At 57.1% G+C, this 17,201-nt stretch overlaps 1 protein-coding gene across 1 annotated transcript; it reads left to right on the top strand.

Moving 5' to 3' along the window:
* Positions 1–37: 37 nt before the first annotated feature.
* Positions 38–13,142, top strand: MRPL21 (mitochondrial ribosomal protein L21). The gene is given in 9 exon segments (XM_043581923.1): positions 38–159; positions 354–376; positions 378–414; positions 4,309–4,366; positions 6,464–6,549; positions 7,733–7,896; positions 10,507–10,559; positions 11,520–11,623; positions 13,028–13,142. Coding segments are annotated over 9 exon segments (690 nt in total). The 5' UTR covers positions 38–59; the 3' UTR covers positions 13,093–13,142.
* Positions 13,143–17,201: the final 4,059 nt, after the last annotated feature.

Here is a 17,201-nt window from a genome sequence, read left to right as displayed (position 1 = left end):
CGTCGACGCACAAGGTTCGCGCCGCTGCCGCTTCCGCTTCCGGCCGAGGCCGCGGGAAGATGGCGGCGGCCATGGCCGCGCGGGCCGTGCGGGTCGGCCTCGGGCGGCTGGCGTCCGCCTGCAGCCGCTGCGTCCTGAGCGCGTCGGGGCCCGGAGCGGGTGAGACCCGGGCGGCGGGGTGAGAGGAGGGGTCGGGGCGCGCGTGTCTGTGTCCACCCCGGTGCCTTCGGTGTTGACCGCTTTCGCTGATGCGGCGAATATAGCACCGGCCCTGCGGTGGGTGAAACCTGGGTTCGGATCCTGGGTCCTTTAGGAGCTTAGCTGCTGACCGCAGCCCTTCAACTTCTCTGCAGGCCCGGTGTTACCCGGGGGGGGGGGGGGGGGGCAAACTGAGGCTCGGTTCAGAGAGCTTAGGTAACTTGCCCAGGGTCACACGGCGGGGAGGTGGGGGAAGAGGGATACAGACCTCCAGACGCCTGTGCTTTACCATCGCCCCCAGGCTACGAGCCACTCTTCCAACCTTCCCTGTCCCCGTCTGGGAAATGGTGAAGGGTTTTTTTTTTGTTTGTTTGTTTGTTTTTAACTGTTTGTTGATGAAAGAGTGCAAGCGGGGTTGGGGCAGAGAGAGGGGATCCGATGTGGGCTGTGGGCTGACAAGCAGACAGCAGCAAGCCGCGAGTGGGGCTCCAACTCACCCACCGTGAGATCATGATCTGAGCCACCCAGGTGCCCTGGTGAAACTTGGCTTTAAGTTGGCAGGAACGTTTTTACAAAAGCACTGGAAACCACTGCTTTCTACCCCCACGTAAAACCACCCCTGGAATGCCGTGTTCAAGTCTGGACGCCCACTTTAAGAAACACAGACAAAGTGGAGCCTGCTTAGGATTCTCCCTCTCTCCCTCTCTGCCTCTGTCTCTCCCTCTCTCCCCCCCTCCCCCTCTCCCTCTCCCCCTCCTGCCTGCTTCTCCCCCCTCCCTCTCTCTGTCTCCCTCCCTCTCTCCCTCCCTCCCCCCCCCTCCCCACCAACCCAACCCCACTTGGACACTCTGTCAAGAAAATAAACTTTAAGAATATTTTTTAAATACACACATTACATAGTGTGCTGGAAGCTGATAAGTCTTACAGAGAAAAAGAAAGCGTAGGTTGGGAGGGAGGGGATCAGTTTTAAATTGGATGGTCAAGGAAGCCTCTCTACTGAGATAGTGTTTGAGCAGAGACCCAGAGAAAAGAAGGGAATTAGCCTTGTGGATTGCAGGGGAGGGAGGTTCCAGGGGAAGAACGGTCAAGGAACACAGGTTTTGAGGTGGGCATGTGCTTGGCACGGGCCTGGCATGTTATGGGAATAGCCAGGCAGCCTGAGCGGCGGGTGTGGAATGAACAACAAGATGGGCTCAGAGAGACAGAGGGGATCACGCTGCCCGTGCCCTGTAGGCCACTGCAAGGGCTTTGGCTTTTTCTCTGAATGAAATAGGAGGCTCGTGGAGAGTTTCAGCACAATAGGGACAGGATCCGACCTAGGTTTTAGCAGGATCACTCTAGTTGCTGTGCAGAGAAGGGAGGTAATGGGGAGAGCAGGACATTAGTGGTAGTTCAGGCGGGAGGTGGAGGTGGGCTGGAGAACGTAGGTGGTCAGAACCCGGATCTCTTGAAGAGGAGAACCAGGAGGAACTGCCAATAGCCGTGAAGGCAGGAGAGAGAAGGGTCCGAAATGATGGAGACTTTTGGCCCGAGCACCTGGAGAGATGAAGTTGTGGTCACGTGAGATGGGGAGGAGAAGCAGGCACTCGGGGGAACCTGGAGCCTTTGTAGGTTTCGAGATGCCTGTTAGACTCGCAAGTGGTGATGGCAGATGGTCAAGTGGGGAGTCAGGTCCAGGCTGCACCTTAAGCATCCTGGTGGTCCTCAAATCCATCCAGCTAAGTGCAGTCACCAGACGAGTGGTCGTAGATACAGGAGAGAGAAGGTCCAAGATCTAAACCCCAGGCGCAGCGAGGTAGCAGAGGAGAGGAGGAAACCAACCCGAGAGACCCATAGTTGGGAACACCTGCTAACAGGTAGCTACGAAAGGGTGAATTTTATGGTATGTCAATTATAGCTCAAAAAAAAAAAAAAAGACGCGTCAATAGATATAGGAAATATTTGACAAAAGTCAACGTGTGTTCATAACGAAAACAGAAAAATAGATACAAAGGAAACTTTTTTTTTTTTTTAATTTAAGTAGGCTCCATGCCGAACATGGGGCTCAAACTCACAACCCTGAGATCAAGAGTTGTCTACTCTGGTGCACGGAAGTGGTTCCGTCAGGTAAGCATCCGAGTCTTGAGTTCATCTCAGGTCACGATCTCACGGTTTGTGGGACCCAGCCCCGAATCAGGCTCTGGGCTGACAGCGTGCAGCCTGCTTGGGATTGTCTCCTCCCTTTCTCCACCCCTCCCCCACTTGCACTGTCTCTGTCTCTCTCAAAATAAAAATAAAACTTTAAAAAAAAAAAAACGTTGGGTCCCCTGGGTGGCTCAGTCGGTTGAGTATCTGACTCTTGGTTTCAGCTCAGGTCATTATCTCAAGTTCGAGAGTTCAAGCCCTGCATTGAGCTCTGTGCTGACACCGGGGAGCCTGCTTGGGATTCATTCATTCTCTCTCTCTCTCTCTCTCTCTCTCTCTCTCTCCCCCTCCCTCCCTCCCCGCCCCTTCCCTGCTCACTCTCTCTCTCTCTCAAAATAAATAAACTTTAAAAACGTTTTTTAAAAAAGCAGCCGAGGGGCGCCTGGGTGGCTCAGTCGGTTAAGCGTCCAACTTTGGCTCAGGTCACGATCTCGCGGTCCGTGAGTTCGAGCCCCGCGTCGGGCTCTGGGCTGATGGCTCAGAGCCTGGAGCCTGCTTTCGATTCTGTGTCTCCCTCTCTCTCTGCCCCTCCCCCGTTCATGCTCTGTCTCTCCCTGTCTCAAAAATAAATAAAAACGTTAAAAAAATTTTTTTAAAAAAATAAAAAAGCATCCGATGCTTGATTTCCGTTCAGGTCACGATCTCACAGTTCGTGGGTTTGACCCGCGTCAGGCTCTGCACGGAGCATGCAGCCTGCCTGGGTTTCTCCCTCTCCTCCCCTCGCCAGCTCATGCTCTCCCTCTCTCTTGCAGAATAAGTAAATAAACATTTAAATTTAAAAAAAAAAAAAAAAAAAAGTCAGATGCTCTACCAACTGAGCCAGCCACACACCCCCGCAAAAGAACTTTAAAAACAGAACATCTTCAGAGATAAATGAATAAATAAACCCTCAACGGTCACTGAGTTGCTGCTCTTTTTGCTCCTAAGCTCTGCATCTCATTTCCAGGCTCTTGACTCAGTAGGGGGCGACTGCCTTTGTCCCTTGGTGTATTGGTCACCTGCTGCATAACAAGTTAGTCCAAAACCCAGCCGCTAAAGACGTCTAACTTTATGTCATACCGTTTCGGATGGTCAGGGGTGCGGGAGCAGTTTTGCTGGGTGGTTCTGGCTCTCATTAGATGGCAGTCAGGCTGTCGGCTGGGGCTGGACAATCGTTTCTTTTTTTTCTTTTCTTTTTTTTTTAATGTTTGTTTATCTTTGAGAGAGAGGGAGAGAGACACAGAATCCAAAGCAGGCTCCAGGCTCCGAACTGTCAGCACAGAGCCCGACACGGGGCTCGAACCCACGAGCCGTGAGATCGTGAGCTGACACTCAAACAACTGAGCCACCCCCCGGGCGCCCCCAGGACAGTCCATTTCCAATCTCACTCCTTGCCTGTCGGCAGGAGCCCTCCGTTCCAGTCTTTTATAACCTAATCTCAGAAGTTCTGCGACATCGCTTATGCCATGTGCCATCGGTCACAGAGACCGGCTCCATCTGAGAGGGACAGTACGGGGGTGAGAATAGCCCCTCGGGCCGTCTTGGAGGCCCAGAACAGCATCTGAACCTGCTGGGCCCCTGGTGGTCAAGGAGTGGATGCGTGGGTGAGGGATTCCGGTTTGGGGCTCTTTTCAATGATGCGGTCAAGGGCACGCGGCTGGCCCCGTCAGAAGAGGCTTGTGACTCTTGGTCTCGGGGTCGTGAATTTGAGCCCCACATCGAGTGTAGAGATTGCTTGAAAACTTCCGATGGTGTGATGAGCACATCTCGACACACACAAGCAGTAACTAAGTGACGTTCTTTTAGCTTCGGTGACCTAGATTATTCCACAGGCACGTGATAGTGTGGTGGTCTGACTCGGGCACCAGCAAGAGCGTTGTGTGTTTAGCTTTGTGAAGAGCTGTGGCATTTCATACCAGTAACTACCCCTTTTTCTTGTCCCCTCAGCTTCCCTGGGGTCGGCTTCCCGAAGGTTCGGTTCACAGAGCACTTCAGTTCCACAAGGGTAATGTCCAAATGTGGGTTCGGGCGACCCTTCGTTTGTGGGACTGTCGTTCTAAAGCCAAAACTGCACATGCGTGGGTTTTCGAGAATATGTAACTTTTTTGAAAGTTTTTCTAAAACCTTCGACGTAAGTGTGGATGGGGCGTCAAGAAACCCGAAGACGAGTGTGCTCCCGGGCCTTACGTAGCTGTGTTTTATTAAGCAAAGTTTTTAACTCCGAGTTAGAGACTTCCAAGTGGGAGTATGGAAGGTTGTATCAGAATTTCTAGGAACAGCTTAAATACCACTGGGAAGAGCGGATTCAGTATTAAAGCATCACGCTCTGGGGAAAACTACAGGAAGTGAATCTGACAAAGTCACGCCCTAGTAGCAGTTAAAAGCGAGGAAGCCCCGCCTCCTATCCCCGCCTCCTATCCCGGCCCCGCCTCTCGCAGCCTGGGGCAGGTCCCTGGGCGGGTGGTCCACTCTGAGCTTCGGTTCCTCTTCTGCAAGATGGGAGTGATGTTCGTGTCCATCCCGGTGGAGTCCTGTGAGCACTCAGTAAATTTCCACGTCTAAAGAGCTTAGGGCAGTGCCTGTCGGACGGGAAGTTGTCCCAGAGTGTCAGCTGCCCCTGGGTCACAGGATCTCAGAAATGGAGACATTCAGGGCTCTCTTACGTTGAGAAGAAGTCGAAAGACAGAATCCGCTTACAGAGAGAGCCCCTGAAGGGGGATTGTAGTTAATTTGCCTGATTCTTCCTATTTCCCCACGGGCCTCCAGCTCGCCAGTCTGCAGCGGGGTGCCGCCCAACCCGGCAGGGGGGCCAGGGCTCCCACGCACAGACTCCGCGCCTCCGGGTCCGTCAGAGGTCATTGCCTGGCCGCAGAGCCGGGACGTGTCTCTGGGTGCTCCGAGGTCAGCACAGCGGACGAGCCCGGTTTAATTTTGTGGCCAGCGGACCCCGTCCCGGAGAGCGTTTGACTCACGGGTCTGTGTTGAGCACCTGCTGACCGCCGGCGACGTGGGTCCTGCTGCGCAGTCGGCGGCTCTGCCTGTCGAGTGGCCTTTTCTCCTCGCTGGAGCTCTGCAGCAGAAACGCCGACCTGTCACCATCTGGCAGCAAAGGGACAGAAGCTCTAAGACGCTTCTGAATAATTCAGTGTGGGCTCTCCCGAGCTCTCCCCGCTTTGCAGGCGACAGTAGTTGGAGGCAGAAGTAGATCCTGAAGTCAGAAAGACCCCGCGGCCCTCTTTGCCTCCAGGCTCCCGGCCCGGTGCTCCCGGCTCCCGTGCCGCGGGCAGACGCCTGGCTGCGGCACAGGACAGACGCGACGGCACTGCTGCTGCTCCTGAGCGCGTCCCCCCTGCCCAGCCTTCCGGGCACACTGACCCTCCTGACCCTGCCCGGCCCCGGGGGGGTGGGGGGGTCTTTTATTCCCCTTTGCTCAGTGAGACAAACCGGCCCGCGGGCTAGTGAGACACTTGCCAAGGTCGCGTTACTCTGGCGGCAGAGCTGGGCTTCAGACGCGGGCCTGCCTGGCTCCTGTCCCCCCATGAAGGCCGAGCAGGCCCCTGCCGGGTGGGAGTTGGAGGTTCGGGCTGGCGGGGAAGGGGGAGAGCACGGGAAACGGTCCTGACCTTGGAGTCCTGCCCTCAGGGCCCTCGAGTGCCTAGATGAGACACAGGAGCCCGGTGGGCTGGGTGGGGGGAGGTGCTGAGAGCTTCTTATCTTCGTGTGGAGGGTTGGGGGGTGGGGAGCACAGCGCTGCAGCCCTTACCTCCAAGCGAGCGAGCGAGCATGTGTGCCCTGGGGACACTGAGAGGGCCCGGCTTCCCCGGATGGGCCACCGGCCCGGGGCGTGGTTATTCCTAGGAGGGGATCTTCTGGAATAAGATGGTCGGAATTCCGTTTTAATTACGAGTGATTAGTGGGTGTTCCTTGGAATCCCTGCTCCTTCCGAGAGGCTGTGCGGGAGCCTGTCCTCGGTCGTCACGTGGCAGCACGGCCGTGAGTTTGCACTTGCCGTGCCCCCCCACCCTCGGCCCCCGGGCTTGGGAGCGCAGCCCCGTCTCACAGATTCTGAACGGTGACGCACACGTGTGAAAACGGTTTACAGGTACGTTCCTGAAACGTCGCTGAGTTCACCGCCTTGGCCAGAAGTTGTTCTGCCAGACCCAGCTGAGGAGACCAGACAGCACGCAGGTAACGGGGGCAGAAGCTGGAGGGCGGTGCCCCCCTCCCTGACAGAGGCGGTCACCTGGCCGCAGGCAGGACGTCGCGTCGCCGGGCGCTCTGAGGCCCAGTGTGAATGCTCAGGCCCATTTTCGCCACCGAGCACAAAAAGTTAAACCGTCGTTCACTTAGCAAATACTCCTGAGCACCGAGCACGTTCAGGGCAGGCTGCGTAAGTGAGGGAGGGGCCCCCGGGCCATCCGTGCTTCCCGCCGCTGGTAGGAGCACAGGGTCAGGGACAGATCTGTCCGCGATCAGAAGAACAGGGTGCACGGCGGGCAGCGGGAGCCCGTGCCGTCCTGGGCGTTGGAGAAACCGTCGGGGTGTGGGGACGGGTGTCCGCCCTGGGCTTGTGGCCGTGAGGAGGGACGGGGTGGCCGGCCGCCGTGGCTGCCATGAGGGGGCGCGGCACCCTCGGTGTTTTTTACAGAGCTAGACACGCAGGGTAGCGGGTGGCGTCTTTGAGATGCCGCGCCAGCTAAACAGCGTCCTGCCCTTCCTCGGTGCGGCTTCCGGCCTGGACTCCGCTTTCAGGGCAGGAAGGATGTCTTCCTCCCCCGCGCACCCGGCCCCGCGCAGGCTGGTGGGTCAGGGCTCCGCAGGGGCTGCGACCCGAGCCGGGGCGGCGGAAGCAGGGAGCTGTGTGGGCAGAAGCTTCCAGGTAGACCCCAATGCTATGCGGCATAATTCTAGCTTTTCCTTACCTGCAAAACGTCCTCTCCTTTCGCTTTGCCAGTCCTCTGGCCTTTTCTTAGTAAAGACGGGGAATCGAACAGGGTGAAGGTTTGTCCTCCCCAGAGTCAGAGAGACAGTGCTCAGGCCAGAGCGGGGTATCGTGTGGGGTTGGGGACTTGGTCTGGAAAAGCCCCACGTGCCCCGAGCGCCTGTGCTCCTGGGAACAGCGGGCTGACACTGCCCGCGGCAGGGAGAGGAAGCAGCCCCCCAGCTGTGAGCTCCCCTTTCGAGGGTGCCAGCTGCCGGGGAAGCTTCCTGTCCCGCTGAGAGGGAGCAGGGGCCACGTGGTCCTGTACCACGGTCACAGCGGCTGGGGCCGGGTGGGGTGGAGCGGCTGCCATCCGGTCATGAGTAGCTGACCGACCCGGCCCGGTCCTGACTCTCCCTCTTCCCCGCCCCCCCCCCCCCCCCCGCCCAGAGGTTGTGGGGAAGGTGAACGAGCTGATCGCCACCGGCCAGTACGGCAGGCTCTTCGCCGTGGTGCACTTTGCCAGCCACCAGTGGAAGGTGACCTCCGAGGACCTGATTTTAATTGACAATGAATTAGACGTCGCGTGTGGGGAGAGGATCCGGCTGGAGAAGGTGAGACCGTCACTGACAGTCACCAGACGTGCCATCCCGCTCCCCGGGCGCATCACTGGGGAGGCTCCCTCAGGTCGGCGGGTGAAGCAAGCATACCCATGGGGCAGGAGAGCAGCATCCTCCCCGAGGGTGGCAGGCAGGGAGGGGCGGGCGGCTGCCCCCCCACCCACCCACCCAGGAGACCCTGTCACAGGGAGGCAGGCAGCACGTTCCGCAGGGGAAAGGACGTGTGCTGATTCGTCTCCCGTCTCCGTAACGTGCTCCCACAGAACATAATGGGCGTCCAGGCGAACACGTAGACTTTCAACCCCATGTTACGGGAGAAATGTTTCAGCTGGAACACCACTCTGGCCTTCGAATCGATGGCTGCTGCTTTTTTTTCTTTCTTTTTTTTTTTTTAATATTTGAGAGAGAGAGACAGCATAAACAGGGGAGAGAGGGAGAGAGAGAATCCCAAGCAGGCTCCACGCTGTCAGCACAGAGCCCGACGTGGGGCTCGATCTCACAAACCATGACATCACGACCTGAGCCAAAATCCAGAGTCAGATGCTGAACAGACTGAGTCCCCCCAGGCGCCCCTGATGGATTCAGAGGCGTTTCCCTGGGACTGATTGATCTTGCCGGCCATTCTACACCGCTCCGTCTGTGAACTTAGCGTTTCTACCCATCACTTAGCATTCTGTTTGCTGTTTGGGGCGGCTCTATTTGTTTTTGGCCTGTTCTACTTATAAAAGTATGCAAAATTTAAGTTCTCTGCAGTAGGTCATTTCTGTAGGATAGGTTTAACTGTTAGCGTCACGTACCATAACACGTGTGGTTTTTTCTTTAAGACTTCTTCCTTTGTGATTGCAGACTCTTTATGTATTTCACCAAGCAGAGCATTAAATTCTGTTTCTAAGAAGTTCTTCTCCCAGCCTGTGATCTGAGCCCAGAGCTGGACTAATTAACTGTTTTGGACATCAGCAACCCTCAGAACTCTCCTCTCCTTAATGACACAGTGGCCGCTCATGAGCTCGTGAGCACGAGCGGGTTTACTCTGTGATGTCTAAAGTAACGGGAGCCTTTAAGAGTGTATCTGTGAAGGCTTCTAAAAAGGCTTTTTGCTTTGTTTTGTTTTTTTAACAATCTCTATACATGGGACTCGAACTCGCAACCCTGAGATCAAGACTCACACGCTTGACCGACAGAGCTGGCCAGGCACCTCCCAAAGACATCAAACACATCACGTTAACATAGATGAAAGCCTCACCTAACACGGGTTGTTTATTCCTAACTTAGGAAATCTAGATTCTAGGAGCAGGAAACACATCGTCCTTGAAGGAACCGTGAAAGTTTTTTGATTGTCATCGTTTGGCATAAAGAGCCCGTTTACACTGCTACAAAAGACGCTTTTTGCCTTTAGATGTTTAAGTTTCATACACTCAGGTATTTTTCTTACCAGTCAAACTTCAGATGGTTCTCCAACTTCAATAAAAACCCTGCCCTTGCAGCGCAAAGAGGTCGTCCTGGGAGGCCACACTTGGCCGTGCCGGGAAAGGCTGCTGGATGGGATTCCGCAGTCCTCAGAAAATACACTTGAACCTGAGTGCGCAGGGTTAGCATTACAAGCTGCTTCAAAAGATTCCACAGAACGAGACCCCCCGCTGGGCTCAGTCGGTTAAGCATCCGACTCTTGATTTCAGCTCCCGGTTCGTAAGTTTGAGCCCCACGTGGGGTTCCTTGATGGCAGTGTGGAACCCGCGTGGGATTCTCTCTCCCCGCCCCCCCCCCGCCCCTCCCTTGCTCGCTCTGCACTCTCTGAAATAAAGAAGTAAACTTAAAAAAAAAAAAAAAAAAAGTACCCCAGTATGATTTATGCATTTTTCTCCTTGTCTATGTCATAACTTCCAATAAAAAGTTAAGTTTTTTTTTTTTAACGTTTTATTTTATTTATTTTTGAGACCAAGAGAGACAGAGCATGAACAGGGGAGGTTCAGAGAGAGAGGGAGACACAGAATCTGAAACAGGCTCCAGGCTCTGAGCAGTCAGCACAGAGCCCGACGCGGGGCTCGAACTCACAGACCGCGAGATCATGACCTGAGCCAAAGTTGGACGCTCAACCGACTGAGCCACCCAGGCACCCCAAGAATTCTTTTTTTTTTTTTTAAGGTTTATTTATTTTATTTTTGAGACAGAGAGAGACAGAGCATGAACGGGGGAGGGTCAGAGAGAGAGAGAGGGAGACACAGAATCTGAAACAGGCTCCAGGCTCCGAGCTGTCAGCACAGAGCCCAACGCGGGGCTCGAACTCACGGACCGTGAGATCATGACCTGAGCCAAAGTCGGACGCTGAACCGACCGAGCCACCCAGGCACCCCCCAATAAAAAGTTAAAAAGGAAAAAAAAAAACAAAAGAGCCACCAAATCACCGGGTCGAGGACTCGGTTTTTCCTGCCCCAGCTGCCACTCGCCAGCTCCTGAGCAGCTCCCGTCCCAGGCACCGACTCATGAGGTAGCCTGGTCGGCGGCATGCCATCGGCACACTGTCTCATTCTCCAGGGTGTTTGTGTCGCCGCCTGATCGACGAGCTCTCGTGTCACTTGCCGGTAACGTGTCTGTTTCGCTCCGCAGGTGCTGTTGGTGGGAGCCGACAACTTCACGTTACTTGGCAAGCCGCTCCTCGGGTAACACGCTCGCTCACGTTGGCTTTGTCCAGGACCCACGCAGGCCACCGCAGGGTCGCCAGGCAGAGGATCTCCGGACCACAGCGTTGTCCCGTTAACTAACTTATTACGGCATAGGCCCTTACGATTTGTTGACGGACTATGCTGCGATCTTCTTGCTGATTTTGTTTTGGTTTTGTTTTGCTTTAATGTTTGTTTATTTTGAGAAAGAGAAAGAGGGAGAGAGGGTGCACTCATGCGTGCAAGCAGCAGGAGGGGCAGAGAGAGGGAGACAATCCCAAGCAGGCCCCTTGCTGTCGGCTCAGAGCCCGACGCGGGGCTCGAACTCACAAACCGTGAGATCGTGGCCTGAGCCAAAATCAAGAGTCAGGGCGCTTAACCTACTAAGCCACCCAGGCGCCCCTGTTGTCTTTTTTTCTTTTCTTTTCTTTTCTTTTTTTTTTTAAAGTAAACTCTACCGAATGTGGGGCTCGAACTCACAACCCCAACATGAAGAGCCATGTGCTCCACTGACTGAGCCGGCCAGGCACCCTGACGCTATTCTTTTTTTATGGTGTTGAATTGTATAATTCACATACGCCACGGCGTTCGTTTTAGGCGTGTGGTACCTTCATACGTTGCAGAGTGCACGCCCCCCCCACGGGCCTGGTCACCGTTTGTCACCACACGAAGCGATTACAGCCTTATTGACTGTATTCTCTGCTGTAGTCACGTCCCCGTGACTGATTTATTTCATCACTGGGAGTTTATCCCTCTTCACTTGCTTTGCCAGTCCCCCCAGCCCTGCCCTTTCTGCACTGATCTTGATCAGGCTGCTACGTGCTTTTCAAAATGTCTGCAGGGAAAAGGACATATCACTTTTATAGCGCGCGCGTGCGCGCGCGCACACACACACACACACACACACACACACACAACAGTAAAACTTAAATAATCAAAAGGGTATTTTCTGTCTTCTAGAAAGGATCTCGTTCGGGTAGAAGCCACAGTCATTGAAAAGACAGAATCATGGCCAAAGATCAATATGAAATTTCAGAGAAGGAAAAACTACAGGAAGAAGAAAGGTAAGTTAGAGAAAGTGTGGCTGGCACCTTGTTCGTGCTCCGCCGGGGGTACAGCGGCCACACCCCGGGGAGGGAGCTCTGCCCGGCCTCACAGGTCTGAGGGGGACGGACAGGTGGAGGGGTGCAGAGGGAGGGCCCGGGAGCCTCAGGCTCCCCTCAGGTGGCAGGGGGTGAGGTCAGAGGTCGGAGAGGGAAGAAGCAAAGCCCACCGTGGACCGGGGGAGCCGCGTGATGTCGGTTCGGGCAGCTCGCAGCGTGGGGACGACGGGACAAGGCAGGCCCTGACCCGCGGTGGCCGACCGCCTGAGCCGCGCAGGGAGGAGGCACCCTGGCGCGGTCGGGGAGACCCAGGGTGGAGTTGGGAGCAGCGAGTCTGGGGGGTGACTTCACAGCAGAGACCTCACTCGTGCGTGTCACCTGTGCGTGTCCCCCGCGTGGGTGCACAGGCAGGGGCTCGTGAGCAGCACATGAGGGAAGAGAGGGGCCGTGGGGTGGGCTCAGCGGCCAGTGAGCGGGAAGGGGAGAGGAGGCCTCATCCCGGGGCGTTTTGGAGCGCGCTGCAGGAGTGTTGCAGAGGGTGCGATGCGAGGGGTCAGGAAGGCGAGAGCGTCCCCCGAGCGAGGGCAGGAGGCCGGCTTTCCCCGCCCAGCCTCTTGGTGTGGGTGCCGGGCTCCACGCATCCAGGGTAGAGGGCACCTGGGCTCACAGGGAGGAGGCCCCAGGCTGGAGGAGACCCGCCTGGGTCTCAGTCCAGCTGGCACTACCCACTCTCTGCCCCCCGGCCTGGGGGAGCGCCCAGCCGAGGCCTGGCCCGTGCCGCCCCGTTCTTTTTGACCCCCACACGTCACCCTTCTTTGCCCCAGTCGACGGCCACCTTCCGTTGCCCGGTTAACTGACAGGGTGGGGGCTCCTCGTGGCTGGGACGCGCGGGCTATGGAATCCTGCCTCCGGGAGCGCATAGCACCCACGGTCCTTGGTGACGCCGTAAGGGCTGCCTAAGCTGTTCATAGTGGGGAGTCACTAAAATATCCCGAACCAGTAGGCCGGCCTCCCCGCAGGTCAGGCCAGGAGGAGCCTCTCCTACACTCTGCCGCCATCAGGTAGCCCCAGGTTCGGGCAGACGGGCCGTCCGCCCCCAGGCCAGGACGCTCCTGGCCTCCAGGCCCTGGTGTTGCTGTGTCTGATGGTGCCCGTGGGCCGTGTGGGCAGAGAGGAAAGCACCCGCCATGACGCGCTCACGGCAGGTGGCCGGCGGGGCCCACACGTGCCTGCCGCCTGGGGAGAGCCGGTGTGAGGCCAACCCCATGGAAAGTTCGGGTGGCCCAGCAGCAGGGTTTCACTACAGCTCACGAACAGCGGCAGAATCCGTGGCCGAGCGGTGACCCTCTTGTCTGTCTTTTCCAGTTATCGTGAACCCACAGACTGTCCTCCGGGTGAACACCATTGAGATCGCTCCGTGTTTGTGTTGATCGCGAAGCTCCTATTTACAGAGTATAAAAATAAACTCCCGTTTTCCGGAGACCGGGTTTCTGAGTTGTGACGTAAAATCTCCGCGTGCCCGTGACAGGCCATTGTAGCTTGAACCCCCGTCTGTGAGCATAGTTTTTTAAGCAGCCAGCCTCCCGGAGCCAGAGAAGCCTGGAATTCGGGAAGAATTACAAGCCCGGCCCTCCCGGGGCTGCAGCCTGGAGGCTTGTGCAAGGGACACTGTGGTTCTCTTGGCTGTCCTCCACCCCAGCGCAGGCGGTGGGGCCTGAGGGTGTGGAGGGGGGCGCAGCCGGGACCCGGGAGCCCACGCCAAGAGAAACAGTCCGGCTTCCACTTCTGGGCAAGGTGGGTGGACAGAAAGCGAGTGGACCCCATCTCCGAGTATACCTGTGTCTAGTGATTGGGTTTTTCAAGAAGCTGGGGTTCGAACCTTCTGGGCCCAGAGTCCCTGTTCTTGTCCTTTGCTCTCGGTCCAGCAGGAAAGGAGGGTTGCGGTGCAGGGAGGTGGCGCTCTCACCAAGGGTGGGGCAGCGGGGACGGGAGGAGGGACAGTGGGCAGCCTGGAGCGGTGAGGGGCGGGAGGGCTTCCCAAGTGGGTCCTGGAAGCAGCCGCCTGTCCCAGAAGCCTTTGGGGCCGCCCAGATCTGTGTGCCGGGAGTCAGGCCAGCTAACCCCCCAGGCAAGGAGGGACGACAGGTCCTGAACCCAAAGTGGGCCCGGGACAGGGGGAGCCAGTGGGGGAGAGGGACTCTCCGATGGCAAGGTCCCCTGTTCTGTGTCCTTCCCGGAGGCAGGGCCTTCCTCCCAAAGAACAGTTAGGGCTTGTAAGTCGCACAATACAACCTTTTGTGGAACAGGAGTGAATGCTTTCTTCGGCAAGAGTCCTGGGGAGTTGCTTGGGGGGTCGGGGAGTCATGGGGAGGGGGGGGTAGTCGCCTGTCAGGTCCTCCCTGCAGGGGGGTGGGCAGGGGAGGGAAGGAAGAAGACAGCTCTGTAGGCGGAGGCGCCCCCCCCCCCCCCATGCCGGCCACCCTTGGGGGGCTCTCCCTCCCGTAGTGCCCTCCGTGCACAGCAGGGGGCACAACCCTGCAGGACGGGGCCTCGCGAGTGGGCAGCAGCGCCCCCCCCCCCCCCACCGTGATGCCGGGTGTGAGGGGTGGCGGGAGCCAGCCCCGGAGCGTGGGGTGCACTCCCGCCGAGGCCACGCCAGGAACTTCTGAGGACCGTCCTCGTGCTGACACAGTTGAGGACGGGATCCGCCCTCCACGTTCTTTGCCTTTGGCGCATCCACGCGCCGGGACGCGGAACGGATTCCGGCCGTACCGCTCGGCTCTGGAGCCAGACGGAGCCGGGCGTGCGGTGCCCGCCTCGCTGGACGGCTGTGAGGACTCAGGTGACAAGAAGTGACCACGCGCACCACCTAGAAAGAGGCGGAACCCCCGCTCCGGGGAGCTGGCCGGGTGCCCACGAAGCATTGAGCATACTGGACGAGGCCTGTGCACAGTAGCCAAAATGCAGAAAGAACTCGTGTCCGTCAACAGGTGGGTGGATAGATGTGGGCGGTGGGCACACAGTGAAATGTCGTACAGCCCTAAAAATGACGGGGCCCTGACCTGTCACCACACGGGTGAACCTTGAGCACCCGATGCTGAAAGCCACCAGTCCCAAAAGCACACAAACCGTACGACTGCACGTGTATGAAACGTCTAGAATTTGCAAATCCGTAGAGAAAGCATAGAGGTTCCCGGGGGCTGAGAGCAGCGGGGAGGGGACAGGGAGTTCTTGCTGGATAGGTACAGGGTTTCTGTTTGAGGTCATGGAAAAGCCTGGAAGTAGACAGCAGTAATGGCTGCACACCATTGTGACAGTCATTAATGCTCCCGAACTGTCGCTTGAAAATGGTTAAGTTGGTAGGCAGCCGGGTGGCTCAGTTAGTTACGTGTCCGACTTCGGCTCAGGTCATGATCTCACGGTCCGTGGGTTCGAGCCCCGCGTCGGGCCCTGTGCCGACAGCTCAGAGCCCGGAGCCTGCTTCAGATTCTGTGTCTCCCTCTCTCTCTGCCCCTCCCCACTCCTGCTCTCTCAAAAATAAACAAGCATTTTTTTAAAAATTGAAAAACAAAGATCCACATCTGTATTTTTGCAGAGTGTGAACTTTTCCTTACAGGCCCTTCCCGACAGCTGTGCTGTTCTGGGGCGGAAGCCACGCCACAGGCCGCCCCCCGGGGTTGGTAGGGCGCTAGGGGGGCCGCAGCACCTCCCTGCTCCCCTAGGCCAGCTTTCCGTTCTTTCCACGTTCTTTCCACGGGGTCACCTTGCAGCTCTAGGAACAAGGGGGGAGGGGGGAGGAGGGGAGGGGTGTGGCCAGGCACCTGCCTGCCTCACCTCCCTTTAACCCAGCCCCCTGCTCCCTCCACCCACCTTGGCCTGCAGAGTCCGCTCACCCTCTCAGAGCCTCCCAGCAGATCCTGGAATGTCCTGAAAACGAGGTGGGGGGGCAGACTAAGAAAACCATGAAAGGGGACACTGGGAGGCAGGACCGCCCAGGGGGTTGGCACAACGGCTATGAGTCCCGCCCTAACCCGCAGGCCCGGCTGCGAGGGGTCTGCGTCTTAGCTCGGAGGGGGCTGCCAGGCCATCTCATCTCAGGAGGACCCTCCCCTGGGTCGCTGTCCGCTCCCTGTCTGCTCCCCGGGGCCAGCACATGTGTATTTATTTGTCCCGGGTTTCTCGCTGGCCTTCCCCCCTCCCTGGACAGCCAGCTCCAGGATAAGGATGAGATTCTGTGTTACTCACCGGCGAGGCTGATGACCCGGGAGGTTGTGGAGGAGGTGGGGCCCAGCGTCTACGGAGCCACGGAAAGACACAGCCCTGGAAGCATTAAAGTGCAGGTGGGACTCAGCGATGTCTACAAGGGTCGGCCAGGGGGACGCCTGGGTGGCTCAGTGGTTGAGAGTCCGGCCTCGGCTCGGGTCGCGATGGCACACTTGAGAGTTCGAGCCCCGCCCTGGACTCTGTGCTGACAGTGCAGAGCCTGCTTGCGATTCTCTCTCTCTCCCTCTCTCTCTGCCCCTCTCCCACTCATGCTCTCTCTCTCCCAAAAATAAATGCATGAACTTTATATATATCAAAAAGAGGACACTTATCTTTAAAAAACTAAAATAATAAAGTGGTGCCCACGGAGCTCACCTGTCTGCACATGGCTCCGGGAGCCCAAGGGTCAGAACCTTTCCTCCCGGCATCCCCACACCCAGGGCCTCAGACACCTGGGCCCGAGGACACTTCCGTGGAGGCGGGCACAGCAGCGGCCGCAGGAGACGAGAGCCAAGCAGCTGGAAGGCTGGGTGCACTTGGACCCGCTTCCTGTGCAGCCACACGGGAGGGACTGGAGACACAGAAACCCAGGCCGCCTGATGTCCTTGAAAGACGCCCTCCAGGTTTCTTCTTTCTTTCCTCCGGCTGAAGGCCGCCACGACAGGCAGCGCCCCGCTCTCGGCAGGGCCAATGGGTCTGGGCTCCGTGTGTGGAACAGAACTGCGAGGTAGGGGGTCTTACCTGCCCCCAGGCTCCTCACCAGACCTCAGGGTCAGCAGTTTAACAGGTTGTCTCTGGGAATGATCTCTGAGGGACAGAGCCCATAAATAAATAAACATTTTTTAAAAATTTAAAAGGATCATTTTACTTATTATTTTTTTTAGTGCTTATTTATTTTTGAGAGAGAGAGACAGAGTGAGAGCAGGGGAGAGGCAGAGAGAGGGAGAGAGACGCAGAATCTGAAACAGCCCAAAGCGGGGCTCGAACTCACTAACCACGAGATCATGACCTGAGCCGAAGTCGGACATTCAACCCCAATGAGCCACCAGGTGCCCCAATTTCTTTTTTTTTTTTTTTTAATGTTTTCCAATGTTTATTTGTTTTTCAGAGAGAGAGAGGGCAGGTGAGGGGCAAAGAGAGGGGCGTACAGAGGATCCAAAGTGGGCTATGCTGAGAGCAGACAGCCCATGCGGGGCTCAAACTCATGAACCGTGAGATCATGACCTGAGCCGAAGTCGGATGCATAACTGACTGAGCCCCCCAGGCGCCCCGAGGA

The sequence above is a fragment of the Prionailurus bengalensis genome, chromosome D1 (assembly GCF_016509475.1).
Source record: "Prionailurus bengalensis isolate Pbe53 chromosome D1, Fcat_Pben_1.1_paternal_pri, whole genome shotgun sequence".
NCBI classification, from domain to species: domain Eukaryota; kingdom Metazoa; phylum Chordata; class Mammalia; order Carnivora; family Felidae; genus Prionailurus; species Prionailurus bengalensis.
This window is presented reverse-complemented; position numbering and strand designations above follow the sequence as displayed.